General features: G+C 40.6%; 2 protein-coding genes across 2 annotated transcripts in view; both read left to right on the top strand.

Moving 5' to 3' along the window:
• trpa1b (transient receptor potential cation channel, subfamily A, member 1b) overlaps positions 1–15,580 on the top strand; it is a 43,736-nt gene extending 28,156 nt beyond the window's left edge. The window contains exons 10-29 of the mRNA XM_080864764.1: positions 1,304–1,352; positions 5,046–5,145; positions 5,245–5,345; positions 6,497–6,672; positions 8,872–9,036; positions 9,184–9,298; positions 9,504–9,670; positions 10,088–10,178; positions 10,346–10,405; positions 10,488–10,580; positions 11,816–11,886; positions 12,013–12,169; positions 12,321–12,410; positions 12,644–12,813; positions 12,894–13,023; positions 13,481–13,663; positions 13,846–13,914; positions 14,138–14,239; positions 14,352–14,470; positions 14,804–15,580. Of these exons, the coding sequence (XP_080720890.1) occupies positions 1,304–1,352; positions 5,046–5,145; positions 5,245–5,345; positions 6,497–6,672; positions 8,872–9,036; positions 9,184–9,298; positions 9,504–9,670; positions 10,088–10,178; positions 10,346–10,405; positions 10,488–10,580; positions 11,816–11,886; positions 12,013–12,169; positions 12,321–12,410; positions 12,644–12,813; positions 12,894–13,023; positions 13,481–13,663; positions 13,846–13,914; positions 14,138–14,239; positions 14,352–14,470; positions 14,804–15,017 (2,422 nt within the window). The 3' untranslated portion in view covers positions 15,018–15,580. The remainder of the gene's footprint in view (positions 1–1,303; positions 1,353–5,045; positions 5,146–5,244; positions 5,346–6,496; positions 6,673–8,871; positions 9,037–9,183; positions 9,299–9,503; positions 9,671–10,087; positions 10,179–10,345; positions 10,406–10,487; positions 10,581–11,815; positions 11,887–12,012; positions 12,170–12,320; positions 12,411–12,643; positions 12,814–12,893; positions 13,024–13,480; positions 13,664–13,845; positions 13,915–14,137; positions 14,240–14,351; positions 14,471–14,803) is intronic.
• A 2,309-nt stretch (positions 15,581–17,889) lies between these two features.
• msc (musculin (activated B-cell factor-1)) lies at positions 17,890–19,334 on the top strand. The gene is made up of 2 exons (XM_080865467.1): positions 17,890–18,537; positions 18,768–19,334. Exons 1-2 carry the CDS (start codon positions 18,115–18,117, stop codon positions 18,843–18,845), a joined length of 501 nt encoding a protein of 166 aa, XP_080721593.1. The 5' UTR covers positions 17,890–18,114; the 3' UTR covers positions 18,846–19,334.
• The last annotated feature ends 2,389 nt before the right edge of the window (positions 19,335–21,723 follow it).

The raw sequence follows: 21,723 nt of genomic DNA, 5'->3' as shown, positions 1-21,723 counted from the left end.
GATCAAGTAAATTTCATTTGACCAGATTCTTTAAGTCTAATGTTTTACATTGTACTTATGTAACAAAATTACATAGAACATTTAAATCGATTCAGATTATTTAAAGTCAGCATTTGGGGCATAAATATTTTTTGAGTGTGTTGATAAAACTTAATAATGCAGCTGCATGTGGTTATGTAGACTTTGTAGGCTGATAGTAGCCATCACAAACTGTCAAAGATGGGCATAGGCATCATAACCACACTCAGTGAGGGGTAGAAACCAAAGGCGCTCGGCCAGAAGACTGTGACAGCAACTTCTTTGCAAATTGCTTTTCTGTAGAATTCAAAATTGGTGCCTTTTTGAAATGCAAATTTCATTGTTGACAAAATGCAAAGCATCCTGACCATGCTGACCCGTGAGAGAGCAGAGAGTTGCTGAGACTCCAGAATGGAAAATAAACAATATCTTATTAACTGTATCTCAGCATTCAATTTTAAATTAATCTCCATAGACAAGAGCACATATATATTCTGTTCCTTGTGCTGAACAGTCAGTGACCGAGAGCACAAAAGGGCAAGTTTCCACTATTTCCTAATTCTAGTTCATAATTTTATTGGTGGACATTGTTTTAATTAAAATGATCTTTGTTGCGATACCAATGAAGTTGTGTAGATATGCAATATTGCAATTGCTACTCATTTGCTTGCTCATGCTATATAAAGACCACTTTATCTGCATCATATCAACAGTAAAACACATCTGCAAACAAGATAATTAGATATAAACTCCTTATGCTTGGCAACGACAAGCCTGAGGAAAGCGATAATGATATAATTACATAATAAAGATTTGCTTCCCATCCACATAGATTTTATCTAAAAGCTATTTGTGTTGGCACTGACAGTAGCAGAACAAAGGACAAAGGTCCTCCCTCTGTGTTTTCATTCTTATTTGGACGCCATTGCTGTGATGTGGAGTGAAATAATACCACAAAAGGCCTTTTAAGCACAATAGAAATATGTCGTCTGGTATCTGGATGATCAAGTATACTTCAGTCCATCATTTAGTTGTGGGGGAAATCATCCACATAAGTCTCTTTCTTAATGGAGAACACAAACACTTAGTCATTAAAGTGTGTCAACAAAGGGAAGCCGTACAACCCTGAAGATAAAAGTGTGACAATAAAGGGAAATCTGGCTATTATGTTGCCGAATGAGAACTAAATCATCCTCACTGCTTATCTGACAGCATGAGTAAGACCTTGACTCACAAAGTAGTGCGCTGAACGGCTGGTTTACAACAACTGTGTTTACTTTTCCAGGGCAACAATATTTGATCACACGGAGCTGGCGGAGTACCTAATTTCTCTGGTAAATAAGACACACATGAATACACACAAATGCCACGCAGCTGTTACACACATGACATGTCCGGTTTTATTATCAGATATTTTCTGATTGATTTTTTATCCTTCGGTGCATCAAACCGACACAAACATTATAAAAACAGCAGTCCCCCCCCACATATGCTGAAATCTAAAAGGCAAATAAACTGTGAATCTCTATTCACTGCAGGTTGGATTTCAATTAGTAAAATCTTCCACTCGACTATGTTTGTTCCCATTGCTACAATCAAACAATATTTGCTATTTTAAATACACTCCTGAGTAAATATTACAGGTGCTGCCCATTGCTTGTGGACCACCTGTCACCATCTGTTGCACTTTGATGGTTCTAATAGAATGGTGTTGCTAGGTAGGAAGCGTAGTCCAAGTTTATTTCAAGTCTACTCTTTTAGATGCGGCAAGCAGTAGATGAACCTTAGTGTGTTTATCTCAAAAACTATAAAACTATAAAACAGTGGTCTGCACGGGGTGTGGTTCATGAAATGTTTATTTCGTTTAGGTGCTATTTTAGTTCCCCGTCTAAAAACGTTTTTCTCGCTATGGCACATGTGCATACAGTGGGGCAAAAAAGTATTTAGTCAGCCACCGATTGTGCAAGTTCCCCCACTTAAAATGATGACAGAGGTCAGTAATTTGCACCAGAGGTACACTTCAACTGTGAGAGACAGAATGTGAAAAAAAAATCCATGAATCCACATGGTAGGATTTGTAAAGAATTTATTCGTAAATTAGGGTGGAAAATAAGTATTTGGTCACCTCAAACAAGGAAAATCTCTGGCTCTCACAGACCTGTAACGTCTTCTGTAAGAAGCTTTTCTGTCCCCCACTCGTTACCTGTATGAATGGCACCTGTTTGAACTCATCATCTGTATAAAAGACACCTGTCCACAGCCTCAAACAGTCAGACTCCAAACTCCGCCATGGCCAAGACCAAAGAGCTTTCGAAGGACACCAGGAAAAGTATTGTAGACCTGCAGCAGACTGGGAAGAGTGAATCTACAATAGGCAAGCAGCTTGGTGTGAAAAAATCAACTGTGGGAGCAATCATCAGAAAATGGAAGACATACAAGACCACTGATAATCTCCCTCGATCTGGGGCTCCACACAAGATCTCATCCCGTGGGGTCAAAATGATCATGAGAACGGTGAGCAAAGATCCCAGAACCACACGGGGGGACCTGGTGAATGACCTGCAGAGAGCTGGGACCAAAGTAACAAAGGTCACCATCAGTAACACACTACAACGGCAGGGAATCAAATCCCGCAGTGCCAGACGTGTTCCGCTGCTGAAGCCAGTGCATGTCCAGGCCCGTCTGAAGTTTGCCAGAGAGCACATGGATGATACAGCAGAGGATTGGGAGAATGTCATATGGTCAGATGAAACCAAAGTAGAACTTTTTGGTATAAACTCAACTCGTCGTGTTTGGAGGAAGAAGAATACTGAGTTGCATCCCAAGAACACCATACCTACTGTGAAGCATGGGGGTGGAAACATCATGCTATGGGGCTGTTTTTCTGCCAAGGGGACAGGACGACTGATCCGTGTTAAGGACAGAATGAATGGGGCCATGTATCGTGAGATTTTGAGCCAAAACCTCCTTCCATCAGTGAGAACTTTGAAGATGAAACGAGGCTGGGTCTTCCAACATGACAATGATCCAAAACACACCGCCCGGGCAACAAAGGAGTGGCTCCGTAAGAAGCATTTGAAAGTCCTGGAGTGGCCTAGCCAGTCTCCAGACCTCAACCCCATAGAAAATCTGTGGCGGGAGTTGAAAGTCCGTGTTGCTCGGCGACAGCCCCAAAACATCACTGCTCTCGAGAAGATCTGCATGGAGGAATGGGCCAAAATACCAGCTACTGTGTGTGCAAACCTGGTAAAGACCTATAGTAAACGTTTGACCCCTGTTATTGCCAACAAAGGTTATGTTACAAAGTATTGAGTTGTATTTTTGTTATTGACCAAATACTTATTTTCCACCCTGATTTACGAATAAATCCTTTACAAATCCTACCATGTGGATTCATGGATTTTTTTTTCACATTCTGTCTCTCACAGTTGAAGTGTACCTCTGGTGCAAATTACTGACCTCTGTCATCATTTTAGGTGGGGGAACTTGCACAATCGGTGACTGACTAAATACTTTTTTGCCCCACTGTATATTTGTGGAAATCTCAGATAGAGGTGTGCAAAAGCAGGTTCTCGTGTTTACCCTAACTATAGAGCCCTGCTCAATTTGTAAGTTTGCTCACTTCCAAAGAAATGAACCATGTCTAATTTTTATGGTAGTTTCATTCTACTCTGGAATGATACTACTAGTATCAGCCAGAAATCCAAAACACACATTACATAAACGTTATGAACTGATTTGGATGTCAGCATTGATCGCCAAACAAAACATGACATAGTATGGAAAGACTGGCTGCCAGGTTTGCACACATCTCAGGAGGCATTTTGGCCCACTCCTCTTTATAGAAACTCTCCATGGCCTTATTCTTCTTAAGCCACTCCTTTGTTGCTTGGTCGTTTGTTTGATGGGTTGATGACCTATCATCAATCCATCTTTGATGTTCTGGCTGAGGGACGGAGGTTCATGGCCCGGTCCATTTGTCCGTCAATGCAGTTAAATTGTCCTGTACCCTTAGCAGAAAAACCAAAGCATAATGCTTCCACCTCCGTGCTTGACTGTGATGTTCTTTGAGTCATACTCAGCATTTCTCCTCCTCCAAACATGGTGTTTATAGTTGATGGCATAGAGCTCGAATTTGTTTTCATCTGACAACACCACTTTCAATCACTAGAAAACTTAAAACGAGGCCATTCATGTAGCTTCTCGAGCAGGGGGACCTTGCAGGTAGTGTGTTACCGTTGATGTTTTTGGTGACTGTGGTCCCAGCTCCCTTTAGATCATTAACCAGTCCCTGATCCAGCACCTTTCTCGTGATCATCCTCACCCCACGAGGCAAGATCTTGCATGCAGTTACAGACCAAGGGTGACTGATGGTTATTTTATATTTCTCCCTTTTCTGAATAATAGCACTGATGGTTTTGTGGCCCATTCAGCCTTGTGCAGGTCTACAATCTTGTCCCTGATATCCTTTGGCAGCTGTTTGGTCTTGTCTATGTTGGTGGAGAAGCTGAAATGGAAGAAAGTAATTCTGTGGAGAGTTGTGCTCTATATACATAACGCATTCAGGAGTATCCGTAATTGTTGGATTGCTGGATTGATTTATTGTTGTTTTTGTGCCAGATGGGTGGCACACAGCCAATCGTATTGCACTCAGATTCAAATCAATTTATATCTTTTATGTTACTTGTTTGTTCTTGAGTTTTGGTTGATAGTTTGCCTCTCTCAATTAAAATGAGACTACCATCATTTCTTTGTAATTTACTTCATTTAAAATTCAGCATGGGATCAAATTGTTTCCCCACTGTTTACTTCTTCTGCTATCATTACAAAATATCACCTGTTGGTCTGATTTGGTGAAGCTAAGTTAATGAAATTTGTTTAAAAGGACTTTTAAATGTGTTCGCTGATCCTCTTAAAACTGAGAATACTGTGGGGGTATATTCATTGCTAATGTGCACACAATGCTTTTCATTTGTGTGCTAAAATTAAAGAGGTAACTTTAAAGCTGTAATGCATTCTATCTTCAGGGTGCAGACATTAACAGCACCGACTGCAAGGGAAACTCTCCTTTGCTGCTGGCTACGAGCTGTGGAGCATGGAAAACTGTGGCTCTGCTGCTGTCAAAAGGTGAGCTAAAGTAAATGACTTCTCCACCAGTAGTGCTCATATAATTTGCCTGATAATAAAGGTTGTAAACACTTATGCAAATGTTAATGATTTTTTTAGGAGCCAACGTTAACGTGAGAGACAAATGTGGCTGTAACTTTCTCCACCTGGCCATTCTGCAGCCAAAGGGCCTGAAAAACCTCCCGGAAGAAGTACTGCAGGTACTGCCAATCAGTCGGTAGCTTATTAAATGCACTGAATGCTGCTTAAACAAAAATGTCATTAAGTGGCTGGAATCTAATTACTGCACTGTCCTTGATCAGCTTGCCTGGAGCCTTCAAAAGTTGCGTGCTTTCAAAGCCAGCTGATCGAAGTTCATTACACTCTCGCCAAAGCCATATAGTCCTTTAAACACTGTGAGCTTTTTCCTGAAGCTACATCACTGTTAAAGACATAAAGACAGACAGTGTGAGAATAGCAGATCACAATAATTTTGTAGTTTCTGTTCGAGTATGGATAACTGTCAATTTTGTCATGTGCATAAAATATAGCATTTCAATTTTTTGCATTGCTTAGTATGCACGTGTTGGCCACTTTGTTAGGTACAGTTTCTAGATTCAACAAGGTGCTGGAAACATTCATCAGAGATCTGGGTCCATATTGACATGACAGCATTACACAGTTTCCGCAGATCTGCTCCCTTCCTCTCACAAATTCTCGACTCTACCATCAAAATACTGCGGAAGAAATTGATATTCATTAGATGTTTTTTCACTCTTCTCTTGTCCAATTTTTGTTGAGCCTGTGTAAATTATATCCTCAGTTTCCTGTGCTTAGCTGACAGGAGTGGGACCCGATGTGGTCCTCTGCTGCTGTAGCTCACCTGCTTGAAGGCTCAACACAAACATACCTCACTTGTAACAAATGATTATTTGAGTTATTGTCACTTTCCTATCATCTCAAAGAAGTCTAGCTATTCTCCTCTGACCTCTGCCATCAACATGGCATTTTCTCTCAGAGAACTGTCATTCACCAGATATTTTCTCTTTTCTCTGTAAAACCTAGAGATGCTTGTGCGGGGAAAATCCCAGTAGTTCATCTGTCTCTGAAACACTCAAACCAGCCCGCCTGGCACCAAAAAACTCATTCAAAATCACTTAAATCACATTTCTTCCCCATTTCTGATGCTTAGTTTGAACTTCAGCAGGTTACCTTGGTCATGTCTACATGACTGAATGTGCTGAGTTGTTGCTATGTGGTTGGCTGATTAGATATGTCGAATAATAAGCAGTTGAACAGGTGTACCTAAGTGGTCGCCTGTGATTGTACAGTAAGAATGAAGTAGATGTGTTCATAATGCATTGGATTTTAGCTCAACAGTGTGAAGGCACTTTTAAGCTGTGAGGATAACGATGGCTGCACCCCACTCCACTACGCCTGCAGACTGGGAATCCACGACTCAGTGAAGAACATGCTGGGCCTCTCGGGGCAACTTGGACTCGCATGCAAGTCCAAGGACAAGAAGTCTGCCCTGCACTTCGCTGCTCAGTAAGACTTAACATAGCATAGATTTTCACTCAGTTACACAAACTTTGGAAATGGATTTGTTCAAACAAATGCAAAGTCATGGCTGTTGAAATTAATCAGATGATATTGACCACTGTATGATGGATGATGTGTAGCATATAAATCATTTCTGTTTGTTAATTTCAAGTACAATTTTTAGCTGTAATATCACCTAGTGCTGTGTGCCAGTGTAACTCCAGTGTTATTGTAAAACACTATATGCAGCTGTTACATCCACACAGAATTTCAAAGGTAGCTATCCATCCATCTGTCCATGCATGTATAAACAAGTATTGGCCTCTTTCCTGCTTTCTTAGTGTTTTGCATATTTGTCATGCTTACATGTTTCAGGTCATCAAGCAAATTTTAATACTAGACAAAGATCATTTGAGTAAATACAAAATGCAGTTTTTAAATAATGATTTTTTTTATTAAGGGAAAGAAAAAAGGTATCCAAACCTGTGCTGTGAAAAAGTAATTTTCCTCTAAACCTAATAACTGGATGTCTGTGAAGGTTCTCAGTCATCCAGGTCATTGTAGTCAAAGGAGCTTGCTAAGAAAAGCATCTGGACTTTTCTTTGCAAGCTCCTTTGACTAATAACTGGATGTGCAAGAACTGCAAGAACTGTCTTTCACATCACTGTGGAGGAATTTTGGATCACTCTTTTTTACAGACCTTTTTTAATTCAGTCGCATTGGACACTACCAGCGCCTCGTTTAACTGTGGGTATGATGTTCTTTTTATCAAGTGCAGTATTCATTTTACATATGGGACAAAAACTTTCCAAGAAGTTCATCTTCTGTCTCGTCAGTCCTCAAATAGTCTGGGGGATCACCAAGATGTTTTTTGGCAAATGTGAGACGAGCGTTTGTGTTATTTTTGGTTAGCAGTGGTTTTCACCTTTGAAACCTTTTGCCCAATCTTATTGTTGAATCATGAACTCTGACCCTAACTTAGGCAAGTGAGATCTTCAGTTCTTTAGTTGTTGTTTTGGATTCTTATCTGACCTCCTGGATGAGTAATCAGTGCACCCTTGGAGTAATTCTATTAGGCTAGGCACTCCTGGGAAGATCACCCAGTGTTCCAGGTTTTCTCCATTTGATTGGCTTTGTATTCCTTTCCAAACTGAAGAAGTCAGTGACTTTGTTTCTTGTCTGTTCTTGAGTTTCCTTGGATCGTAGCATGATATGTTGCTTTTTGAGATCACTTTGTCAGACAGGCTCTCTTTAAGTGATGATTTGATTCACTAGTTCTGGCAATAATCAGTCCTGTGTGTAGTTAGGACAATTACTCTTTCCACACAGGGCCAGTTTGGTTTGGATAACTCCCCCCCCCCCCCCCCCCCCCACACACACACACACACCTAATAATTGAAATTATCATTTAAAAAGTGCATTTTGTATTTATTCAGGTTATCATTCTCTAATATTTACATTTGTCTTATGATCTGGAACTAAACATAAGCAAAAAACTAAGAAACTTGGAAGGATGGAAATTCTTGTTGGCAGTGTATGTCCATTTGATTTGTAGTCAATCAAATGGACAGACGGATAATAAAACACCATTCCTTACTGTTCAGCTGTATAAAACCTCAATACATTCATGCCCCTAAAAGCTTTTAGAAGATTAATTCAAGTAACATACCTTAAATATTATGTAGTGGGTCACTACATAATATTTAAGGTATGTTAAATATTATGGAGCTGTTCCTGTGACAGCTCCTTTGGGTCAAAGGAGCTGTCACAGGAACAGCATTTAATTAGTGAGCCACATGTGAACAAAATGTTACTCACAGTGTTTAATGGGTGGATTTTCAACATTATTATTATAGATTTTTCTATCATGAACACCCATTTCATTAGAACTAGAGGGCAGATGAAGGCCATGCTATGATATCATACCTTAACTCTTACAGAAGCCTCATTCTCTACTGTACAGACAATACTGCTGACCTGCTTAAAAGGTTCAGAGACAACAAAACATAATCTCCCAACTAAATATGTCACTTCTACTTTGTTCTTCTTACCGCTCCTAGCATTTTAAGCCTTTATTGCTACCTAGCCTACAGCCACAGATTCAAACCTGCAACAGTTGCCATGAGTGTCTTACAATAAAATTGTCTACAGGTATGGAGCTCTACCATTTCCCGACAATACAGTGATTTTACTTTTTTTTTTAAGGTATGGCCGCATCAATACATGTCACCGATTATTAGAGTCCATTACTGACTCTCGTCTGCTAAATGAAGGCGATGAGCGTGGCCTGACTCCACTCCATCTGGCCTCAAAAGAGGGACACACAAAAGTGGTGCAACTGTTGCTGCGCAAAGGAGCTCTCTTCCACAGGTAAAGCCAAACACACGTTGTGTGCACAGAAGCATGTACATGTGCAAGCATAAAAAATACACTGCTCAAAAACATTAAAGGAACGTGATGGTTTGAGTGATCGTTTTTTACAGTATACTAACCTGTAGAGAAATGTCCTGTTGACAGTGATTACAAGGGCTGGACTTGTCTGCACCACGCTGCTTCTGAAGGATACACACAAACGATGGATATCCTACTGGCAGCCAATCTCAAGCTGCTGGATAAAACAGATGAGGATGGGGTATTGCTTCCTGTTACTCCAAAACAATTTCACTGTGATCTGTGATATTTATTCTTGAACTAATTAATTTGTCCTGGCGATTTTTATACTAGGGTTATTTTTCCAGTTTAAATGTTAAAACACAAATAATTGCCATTCACTCCGAATAAGTCATCCGCCCCACACTGTAATGAATCTGAGAAGGTGTGTTCTGTTGTACTGACAGAACTCGGCACTCCACATCGCAGCGAGAGGTGGACACGTGGCTGCGGTCAGGCTGTTGCTGGCCAGGGGGGCGGAGATCATCTTAAACAAGAACCACACTTCATTCCTCCATGAGGCTTTGCAAAATGGGAGAAAAGACGTGGTCAATGCTGTAATTGACTGTGAAAGGTATTTTGTCAATAAAAAAACAAATAGAGCATATTAAAGAGCAAAAAGCTTAAATAATTTTTTCATTTATCCGTGCAATATTTAACTCTTTCTTGGATCTGTAAAAACTATGAATCTCCCAAATGTCAGCTACTGATTAGTGGGTTTGTGACAATGAATTTTTTCAGATAGCCCAATCTAATTAGTGAAAGAGGTAGGATAGATTTCTCAAGCTATAAGGGAGCATTTAATCCTCAAGTGACAAACTCACAATCATCAATCACTATTAGGAGTCATGCCATGCCACACAATAAAATGTGGGTAGTAGTGTGAATTGCTATCTGCAGCTGCCTGCAATGTGCCACTGAGAAATATTAAAGTGACTCTACAATCCAGTGGTTATAGTCGTGTCTGTGATCTTATTATTTTTTCTTGCAGGTGTGCTGAAGCTGTAAGTCTGTTCAATCCCGAAAGTAGTCAGCGATGCCCCATACTAGACATGATTGAGTTTCTGCCTGAAACTTACAAGGTTTGCTGCTGGCAAAATAAAGAAATAATAAAATAAAATAAAATCCATGTCATAAATCACTGTATACGGTCATCATAACTCACATCTTTCAGCATTTTTGTGTTGTGTGATCTGTTGTTACTTACTAAAGATTTAATTCCTCGTCACTGTGCCGCTTCTGTCAACAGCATCTTTTGGACCGCAGCATGAGGGAATCTGATGATGACCACAACAGCCCCGATTACCACGTAATCACACAAAACACGCATTAAACATATTGTTTGAAACACTGATCGGGAAAAAGATTAAACAACTCTTTTTGTGGCCTAGATTGAATATGACTTCAAATGGCTCCAAGCTCCGATTGAAGTGAAAGGGCAGATTTACAATGGGAATAAGGTTCAGCCACTGGCCGCTCTCAACGTAAGCAAACCTTTTTGTTACTCTTTTAACAGCTTCAGAATCCAAATGTTGTACTTCCACATGATTCACAAGCACTCAAGCTCTATTTCTGTCATGCATCAGCATCTAATGAGGCTCTGTAGACTTCACCGCTTGCCTTGATAACTTATGGGATCAGGATTGGCCTGTCCCTCCTCAGGGGCAGTGATGACACTTCCTCTATTAATCATTGGAAAGTGACAGTGACAACTACATAGACGCAGTGTGTGGCCTATTCAGAAATGTTTTTGATTTCTCTACATAGTTTAGTGACGATGACACTTTTATAACGACGTTCATTGTGCCTTTTTTCCCACTCTCTTCCTGCCTTGAAAAATCACAAAAGAACATTCAAGCATCCCTGCTGTGATGCCACCACCAGCACTCTGCCCTTAGCACTCATCAGGAATCAAACTTGTCTGATTGGTTGTTGGCAAACAAATAATAGGCTTCTCCTCTGTTCTTGCTACAACCTCCATGTGTTGTTAACATGGTTTCACCATTACAGACATTCAGCCCACCCTTATCGATATAAATATTGTGAACTAAAAGCTTTTGAGTATGTTACAAGAGAACAGGTCAAGAGAAACACTAGCTGTAGCCTCTAAAATGGCCAAAAAACAGTTCACCTCTGCAAAACATTTTCATCAGGAAACAGAAAATTGCCACCTCCATAAAGGTTGGACATATTATTACAGTGTTACATCTGCATCAATTTCAGCTCGTTGTGCTACCTAAATTGCCAGCAGAGGGTAGTTCAAGCGGGGTTTAATCTGCATGCAAATGTTCACAAATTTGGTGAGTGGCCAAGTCTACCGAGACCTAATAACAGCTTGTGGCAAATCACTGAAGCCAAGATACATTGTGCAATCTTTCCTCCAGTCCTCCGCACAGCAGCCACCCCTTCTTTTCTCGATAGCTTCGCACTATTTGGAAAATTACGACATCTTTCTGTAAATGTTTTAAAAAAATACAGCACCAGTTTACTCCTGCTGATGTCATCGTTTGTTAGGCCGTCAATAACTTGCTGTCAATAAAGAACAGTCAGGGTCAAGAGTCAAGTTTCTCACTGTCTCCGCCCTAAACCCAAACAACAGAGCGGTGGAGCTGGACTATTTCCAGCGCAACCCCTTTGGTTCTGCAGTGAGTACCACTGCTTGTGCAAAATGTGCTGTGTGTACTGACTGTGGGTCATTATTCTGTTACACCTCCTGCAGGCGATGGTGCAGTACAACCGCATCGAGCTCCTCAACCATCCCGTCTGCAAAAAGTATCTGGCAATGAAGTGGTGAGTATTCAGGAGGACTTGGCCCATGACCCATATTTATTTTTACAGATTTATTCACCCTAGTCCAGCTCCAGTTAACATTTTACCTTGACCGTTGGTCCATGGTGTCCTCTGTTTTGTCCACAGGGTTGCTTATGGGAGCATAGCTCATGTGCTCAACATGTTTCTCTATCTGTTGGGCTTGCTGCCCTTAACTCACCTTATAGTGACTCTGAGACCCTCCGTGAACACTAGTGACACGGGCGAGCACAATATCATCATGGTTCCAGTATCTTTCACAGAGGTACTAATGGCTGTTGTGATGAGTAATAATGACTCTGACAGCATTATGAGGAAATTGTGATTGAAAACAAATGATCTGTCGTTCAAATTACTAGAAAAATACATCTTTACAAATGTGCCATTCAAAGTACGTCTCAACATTTGTTTCACAGCAACGTGTGTCCTTGTCCTTCTGCATGGTGATGGTATTGGTTATGAATATCTACTCGATAGGAAAGGAAGTGGTGCAGATATCACCGCAGGTACTGTCCTCTTATGGAAGTGTCATTACCTCACATAAAACATGTGCCCATAAATCTGTGCAGCACTGGGTCTGTGTGGACACACAGGCAATCAAGTGTGATGAATGCGTGCCCCCAGATTTAGATTTACAGCCCCTACTGAATAGCAAAAAGTCAGAATGTCACCTCCATGCTTAAGCTTAGCTGTTAAATTTGAAAAAAACCCTGATTTTATTCATCTCGTTGCTTCAAAGCGCTGGAAATACTTCATGGATTACTCCAACCAGAGCGACTGGATTTCAGCCATCTTCTCTATACTGTTCGTCGTCCCCCTCATGATCAATGCAGAGGGTTCTTTACACTGGCAAGCGGGGGCCATAGCAGTTTTAAATTCCTGGGTTGGATTTCTCCTTTATCTCCAGAGGTACTATTCACTCTGACTTAAATCCTCCACTTTCTCATAAAGTTGAGGTCACCAACCTGTTTATTCTCCTGTTTCCTCAGGTTTGAGGGAGTTGGCATCTATGTTGTGATGTTCGGGGAGATTATGAAGACACTGGTCCGTATTGTATTGCTGTTCTTCTACCTGATGTTGGCTTTCAGTTTGGCCTTCCATGCCCTGATGCTCAATCAGGTATTAAAAGAACGCAGTGATGCATATAACCATACAATTCCTGCAGGATGAAAGGGTATCATCAGATTTTCAAAATTTTGCATGTATATCAATGATCTCCAGAGGATTCCTTCAGTAACACGCAGACCTTTTTAATAACATCAGGTCACAATTTTTGTAAGAACAGTCCCCTCACCCTTTCTTGTACCATCACACACACCTTAGAAAGCCACCAGAACGCTGTGTTCATGCACCACTGCATATTTTATTGACATGGCTGCTAAAGTCACCTAACTTTAAAACTTCACTGTTGTTCAAAGTTTAGGCCTGCACAAAACACTTGTGGGGATAGAACAATTCTTTAGTGTCCAGGCTGGGTACAGAAATGATTAAAACCTAGGCCATCTGGATGTCTGTTATAATAAAGTGTTTATTGCTAACATGCAATCACACGTTGCTGTTCTTTTTGTATCATTAGAGGGAGTTTAACAGCGTGCCGCTCTCTGTGGTACAAACCTTTGTGATGATGGTCGGGGAACTGAACTACCAGAACAACTTCCTGGATGAGTATCTGAATCATCGACTACCTTTTGGTATCCTGACATACTTCATTTTTGTGGTCTTTGTTCTGTTCATGCCAATCCTGCTCGTGAACCTGATGGTAAGCACACCCTGATCCCCAGCTGCATCTTAAAGTAGTTTATGTGGCTATACATTTGGCTTGTATGTTACTATAATAATTTCTGTTCTAGTGCTTTGACAGCAATTTTATCTAATCATGCTCTTGTCATAAGCTTTGTATTTTTAAAGGTCCTAACCAAAGATTCTTTGATTGTGTTGTAGATTGGTTTAGCAGTTGGAGACATTGCTGAAGTTCAAAGAAATGCTGCGCTGAAACGGATAGCCATGCAGGTTTGTATTAAACCAGGTTAATTTTTTTTAGCATAAAAATTACTTTGGATTTTTTTTTTAATTTGCCTTGTTCTTTTTTTGATGTTGTGGTGTTTTGCTCTTGAGCCATTTTAACAACATGCATGGAACACTGACACATAACAAGATGATATATATGATATCAATGATATATTCCTCGCCCAAAATCGAACCCTTGACTAAATACCAGCCCTTCTGACCCCAGATTGATCTGCACACCGCTCTGGAAGATAAGCTCCCTTATTGGTTTATGAAACGAGTTGACAAAAACTCCATTACCATCTATCCCAATCACAGGTGTTCCAGGGTAAGCTAAAAAAAAAGAAGAAACAGATGATGTGCAACATGATGATTTATGTCTATAACTTATAGCAGCGAAAGTTTTCTCCTTTATTAAACCTTCACATTTTTGATTGCAGCACTTTCTGAAGAAATTTTTCTATGGTGAAGAGGAAACCAATGAAGTCTGGAATCATCTGCAAGCCAAATCAAAGGCATGCACTTTGATCGAGAATGAGCTCAAAAAGCAGAAGACCAGGTAATGCATGCACATGAAAGTCAGTTTTCATGTTTCTAAAATCATAAAAGTGTGCAAGCTTATTATTGAGGTAATGGATGAGTATTACAGGTACAATGATCTAGACTGTGCATGCTGAAAGCTAAAGTGGGAATTAAGAAAAAGTAGTTTTTGATGCATGAGCGACCCCTACAGATCCCACTCTGTATCTCTGTTTCTATAGTAAGCGCATCAAGTCACCCAGGAGTCTGACCTTCCAGCAGTCTCATTATAAATCTAGGCAAGAGTGAATGAAGTCTGTCACTAAGTGACATGAATTGATTGTTTTGTCTTTGTTTTTCTTTTTCCCTGCAGAATGAAAGAGATGTCATGCCTGCTAGAGAAGCAGCACTGCCTCGTAAAGCTCATCATCCAGAAAATGGAGATCGCCTCTGAGGCTGACGAATATGACGGCCCCGTGAACGTCAGAGGGAGCACGTGGCCCGCTTTAGGTCAGGCTAAACCAAGCAGAGAGACTACATCTCGGTGGGTCCCACTGATGAAGGCCATCGAGGCCAGGCGAAAATGAAGACGATGAAACAACACAAAGTGACAACTAAACTCACTGCAAAGTGAATTGTCTCAAAAGACTAGATCTATATGGCTTAAAAAGATATTAAATAGGTATAAATGTAATCACTTATATTCCAATTTAACAGCAGCGTTCACTATTTCCATGTTGTAACAGTAGTAACAGTTAATTATATTGTTATTAACAGACTTGTCCTAACTTGTATGTGGTTCTTGAGACGTTAAATACTTAAAACGATAATATTAATGGTATTATTGCAAAATCCTTCATTGTTGGGTAAAAAAATAACATTTCTTGTCCTGTAGGCTACTTTTAAGTTATACCAGTGAGCTACTGATAAATGATTTTTATAGTGTGCAAGCAGTACTGGCATATTTCTATTACACACTTTTTGTAAAGTGGCTTGAAGTCCAACTCCTGTTCTTTTACTCTATAGATAAGAAGGTTCATCAAACCTAATTTAAGTCTAATTTTTCATTAGATTGACATAATAAACATAGAATTTGTAGCTACAATAACAGTGTGCTTGCATCTATGTATCGTCCATCTGAAATGTGTGCTGTTGCGCCATCTTCTTTGGCTTGTTTCTGTCATTATTATGATGCACTTTGTCACATCTGCTCTTGTAAAATGGTACACAAATAAACATCATGACATCAACAGAAGCCTACATCGTATATTTTGTCATAAAATTCCAGCACACTGTTGGGCACAACTTGCCAAATAGCATAAAACAATAATAAATACATAAATTAAAAAGGTTATAGAAGTTGATGGTTATAGTCTCTGATTTGTGCGCTTTTCACTCAGCAGCTTAATGTGCTGCAGGCTTCTTCAAAGGCAATCATGGGAATCATAAGTGGCTGGGAGGGAAACTGAGTCAGGCCTGTGACATCATGAGCCCGCACCTGTCTCTCTGGTTTTCCCAGCTTAGGGCTGTGATAGAGGTTAAGACCCCTGAAAGTCTTTGCTGACGGACAGATGCTTGCTCTCCCTTCAAGTCAAGTTTTCAGTGTTATTTATTATCGCTGGCCCTGAATCTGATTATTCCCAAGGCAAATACAATAACCATGTAGCCACTTATTTTTTGGACAATATGTTCTTCTTCTTCTCGCTTTCTTTCTTTTTATTGAAGCACAACATGCACAAAATGACAAACGAGCAAAGTTTTATCTCAACCTGTTTCTCGGTGACAGTGAATGAAGCAGCAATGTGAAATATGCGTCATACAGCCAATATCTTTCACTGTTCGTTTTTTTTTTTTTTTTTTTTTTTTTTAAAAGAGAAACACTGTAAAAAGAAAATTAAATCAGTCAGCAGGATCCTATAACTCGCACCTTCAAGAGTGTCACTCACCTTGCTGACGAATGCAGTGATGGAGGACAAGTTGGCAGCATGCCTGAAGCTCTGACTGTCATACCAGCACAAGTAGAACCTAATATTTCAGAGTCGTGACATATCCAAGGGTGTGCTGAGCAGAGGGATCCCTCAAAGCAGCAGCTGAGCTCTGCTTTTGTGAAAATTGCTTGGAAAAGCAGGATTACAGGAAGCAGAGGAATGTGTCCTTGGATTAAGGAAACATTCTTGCATTATTCTTCTTCTATGACAGAGGAAAATTGTTGGAACTGGTAACAATCAATCATATTACAACTGAGGTTTTTAGTTGTTCAGAAAGGTGTGACTTGAAGCCAACATGCTGGAATAAAGCTTAACTGTCGGGGTACAAGGCGGCATCGGGCCCAGTGCCATACAGTAATTTCCTTATTTTCTCTCATGGCCCCTGGGTGGCTGCAGGGGCTGAGATGTATGCTTGGCCAAAATCAAGCATACATCTCAGCTGCTGTTAAGTAATCCTCGGCAATGCCTGGCTATTGTCATAAAAAATATAAAATTTCACACATATTACGTGGCGTAATAGCAAACAGGGACCTGGGATTTTCTGGGAATATCTTTCTTGACAGACAAAGAGACGGCGCGAGCAGAGAAAGTATGAATCAAAACTTGAAGAGAAAGTGTGGCCATTCAAGTTTCTTCCAAATATTTGTTTGCATTTTTGAAAAGTGTTTGCATCACACTGGAACACAAGTGGTCTTTTTAGTGTTGCACAAAAGTCAGCTTCCCATGGGATCTCAGCAGAGACACTTCTGTCCCTCTTCCCCTCTGATCTACAGCTCAGTCCTCATATCACTGATTAAACCACCAAACCAACGCACAAAAGAAATGCAAATATGGCCGAGACACCCAGTAAAAATATTTGTGATACTACAAGAATGAAGATGGTGCCTCCTTGCCTCTGCCACACCCATGTCATGCCAACGCTCCAGATGTCATGGGAACCAATAACAGCTGGGCTGGTACACACAGGCTGCGTGTGAAGCGCTGCTCCATCTGCAGAAACCCAATCCCTCTGTGAACGCAGCGAAGGATTAAACACTTTTGATAAGGTCCTCGAGACCAAAACACATCTGTGAGACCACAAACCGGAGGACTTTTTACTGAATATAATGTAGTTGTAATTGTTGCAATGGACTGAACCTAAATCAGGGAATTCATGCTCTCCAATAAATTTAGAATGTTTAAGGAATTTGCAAAAAAAAAAGAAAAAAGGGTAAAATTATTGCACAAACAGCTTTGGATGAACTTCATTGCATCTTTTGCTATCTCTGAGGGCAAATAGTTGACAGGACTTAACTTTTTAAAAAAAAATTAAGATGCAAATGAGCAACATGTGTCTTTAACAGTTTACACAACGAGATGGAGTTGTGGTCCCACTGAGGTCATGGTCGCTCGGACAAAAAAGGGGGAGGAGAAATGCTCAGCAAAAAAACTGTGCAGATGCCAAGTCCATGACACTTAAATTAGAGGGATAGCTAGGCCATGTCTCTTTAGACAGAGCTGTCTTTAGTTGGTGCAGATGGTACTGTAGTGGATCAAGGGTTGACGTTTTAGCGCTTCTGTGGGAAATAAGTTCCAGGGTTACCAAATGGAAACTGCAAGGAGGTGCTGACTTGCAGCTTCTCGTCATTTACTTCACTGTTGTCTGTCGTCCACAGTGCCACTCCGGTCTGTTTCCCCAGGCGCAGGTGGAGCAGCCATGTCCACTGGCTCTGCTGCAAGTGATGCCGAGGACGACGAGACACGCCACAAAAGGACTACCGCTGCCTTGGAGGCCACCGCGCGGAAAGTCACCTGCTATAATCCCAGCCGGTACTCGGAGGAGGAGTTGGAAGACGAAGGTGTTGAGGGGAGGATCAAGCAGGAGCACAGACTTTCCAAAGCGCACCAGAGGGAAACGCGACAGTCGCAGAGGAACGCGGCTAACGCCAGGGAGAGGGCGAGGATGAGAGTGCTGAGCAAAGCTTTCTCCAGACTGAAAACCAGCCTGCCCTGGGTGCCAGCGGATACCAAACTTTCCAAACTGGACACCCTTCGTCTCGCTTCTAGCTACATTTCCCACCTTAGGCAGCTTCTGCAGGATGACCGATTCGAGAGCAGATTTGCACACCCTGTCAGTCTGGTATGAATGCCAAACTTTTACAGCCATGACAGAAATCAACTTTTGCTTTTATACTTTTACACATTGCTTCAGCAACTATAAAACTAACTGTCCTCTGCTTCTGGCTTTCAGTATGAACCCTATTGTCATCTTTGCTGACATAACAGAATGCATGATTTTTCCAAAATGAAAGCAATTCTGAATTAACCATTGTCATTCTGAGCAAATGAATTTGTATTCTTCTCCAACAGACCTGGCCATTTATGATGACAGGAAGGTCAGAGGAAGACATCTCATCATCTATGAGACTTTGTGGAGCAACAGCTTAGGCGACACGTCTTCACCCACCAAGCTCAAGCTCTTCTGCTAAAACCTGAAAACAACAACAACAATAAAAACAAAAAGGAGGGGCATCAGTTTGACCCCGTTTTAACCACATGCCCTAAACAATGACTGTGAATTTAAAACTATTATGTTTTACTGTGTGCATGTTTGCTGAAATCAGTATTATGTCACATTTACACTGAGTGTAACATCTAATCTTCATTTATGCTTGATTTTTTTTTGTGTGTAAAATTTGGATTTAGCAAACGTCTTTAATATCTTTCACCCCATCAGTCTGTGCACAGCATAAACTGTTATATGGCTGAACACACTTTTGATACATTAAACAGTTTCGGCAGCTCGGCCTGTGCATGATGTCCAGTTGCAGTTTGATTCTTTCATTCTGCTCTATGAGCGAATTTTAAAAAAACAAAACAAAAGACCTCACAACTTAAAATACTTTCTGCTTTTTGCTAGTTTGGCTTGACACTATGACAGTAACCACAATAATTCACCTGTATTGTAGATCTATTTATTGTATTTGTGTTTTAAAGTCTTTGCATTTGAGACAATGTGAGAATCTGTCTGCATTTATTGTTTCCATAGAAGTTCACCATTTAGCCATATGCATGTATCCATGCATTGAGAACTGCTGGATAATTCGGCACATCTGCAGGAGATGAACATCAGAAAGCGCTCACACGATAAAAAGTAAATTAGAAATGTGAATATCTGTGCTACTTGCGTAAACAAAACATGTTTTAGAAAGACATGAAAACCTTTTAATTATCAGTGTGTACACACTCTTGATAGATGCACTGAAACTATAAAGCCAGGGCAAATATTGGACCCGTCACACACATACAGGCTCTGTAATGAACTCTAAATGTGACAAAATCTCCAGCGTTGTCACAAAAGGTCCAAATAAGTGGCTCAACCAAACCAAAATGCTAAATTTGTGGTGGTCACAAGGTTAAAGAAATTCTTCTAAGTCCTCATATCAGCTGCTTGGAGCCGCCACACATGACTTCTCATTTTTGGCAGCAGGAGGTTGGAAATCTTGAACACCACACCACACAGTGATAATATTCACATTCATATAAGAGTGGTGAAAAGTTCAGCAAAAAAATCAATAGTCACTCGTAGAATTCCTCAGTAACCTTCTGCACCCCTCCATACATTGCATATCCCTCTTGCGGGAGCACACACACTCATCCAACTCCATGCTTAGTTGGCAGAGAGAATGGATAACGGTGATCTCTTGATCTGGGAGTCATTTTATCCAGTTAAACCCCCCAAAATGATGTGAGTACAGATGGGCTGAGATCCAAGCCCGGGCAGTCTGGTGGGACAGACTGACAAAACTTTTAAATGAAAGAGAAAGAGAGAGGGGAGAGGATGAGTTTTCATCAGGTTCATGTAGAGCTGCAGCTGTTGCTGCGTTGGTGAGTTTCCCAGAACTCTGAACTGCTCTCCTGGGAGAAACTGGCCACTCTCTTGGACCCGGACAGCTAATGAGCTGCCTTCTCACACTCACTCCGCCTGTTGTCGTACCATCTACTTAAAAATGTGGCACTGAGGGACAGCATCTTGTAAATGTCTGATGTGCAACTTGACTGCACTGCAGATGAGGTGCCATTAATCAAAGCGTGGCACGTCAACAGAATGATGATATTTGGGCAGTGAGCTGATTCCTTTCCTGAAGTTCCTGAAGGACTGAAGGTTTTTTGGGGTTTTTTGTGTGTTTTTTCACAAACCAAACAATTTGTCTCGGTTTATGTCAACACTGGCCAGAACAAATGAAGACGCCTAATGAGACTTAAGCTGTGTTTTAGAGCTCATGCATTTTGTAAATGTTGCATGAGTGGCATCTAGTGGTGAGGACTGTGAACAAAACACGCAGACGTTTAATTTAATCGCATTTATGAGAGGAAAAAATATTTAAATGTATATTTAAATTTCCATAACTTTGTAGATTGGGTATGAAAGACTCTTTTAGAAAAAGAAAGTCCACAGTTTCCAGGTAAAAATGCTTCTTCTATTGTTGATTTAAATTTACAACCATACACGCACACAGTGACAGTCATTTCTAAGTAAATGGACAATGTCAGTTTGCTTCTTCTGGTTTAATATTGTTAAAAGAAGTGAAATGATTTCATCTCAGCATACAGGATTTGTACGTATTTTAAGAAAAGCAACTCTTTATTAAAGCCATGTCATCTAGTATTGGAGAATAGAATAGAATAGAATAATTCTTTAAGTTCCCACAAGGGGAAATTTGGTTGTAACAGCAGCAAGAAAAACACATATACAAACAAACAGGACACAGGACACAGAACAGAAACATGCACAATATTACATATTTACATCAAGGAAATTAGTTACCAAAAACAGAGTTCTGTACAGTTATTAAAATTAATAAAAATGTAATACAGATAAGAGGCAAACCCAGGTTGTAGTGTGAATCGGTTGATAAAATAGTGCAAGTTACAGTGCTGATGTAAACATGTATGTTTGTTGGGAGCAGTTTTGATTGTACAGTCTGACAGCTGCAGGAAGGAAGGACCTGCGGAAACGCTCCTTCATGCATCGAGGATGCAGCAGTTTGTCACTGAAGGAGCTCTGCAGTTCAGCAGCATTTGCATGCATGGGGTGGGAGACTGTCTATCAGAGACGTTATTTTGGTCAGAGTCCTTCTGTCTCCCACCATCTGCACTGGGTCCAGGTAACAAAAGCAGAGACATCAGGGAACATTTTTTGTATGGTGTAAAACTAGAGCTGTCAGTTATAACAATAGTGACAGGCTTTAGCTGCCTCTGCGTTGTGTTCATGCGGGCACTTGGGCTTTAAAAAGCCACAGTTAATACTGAACCATTTCTGTTC

This window comes from Rhamphochromis sp. 'chilingali' (genome assembly GCF_963969265.1).
Source record: "Rhamphochromis sp. 'chilingali' genome assembly, chromosome: 18".
NCBI lineage: Eukaryota > Metazoa > Chordata > Actinopteri > Cichliformes > Cichlidae > Rhamphochromis > Rhamphochromis sp. 'chilingali'.
The sequence above is the reverse complement of the archived record's forward strand: the minus strand, read 5'-3'. Positions and strand labels throughout refer to the sequence as shown.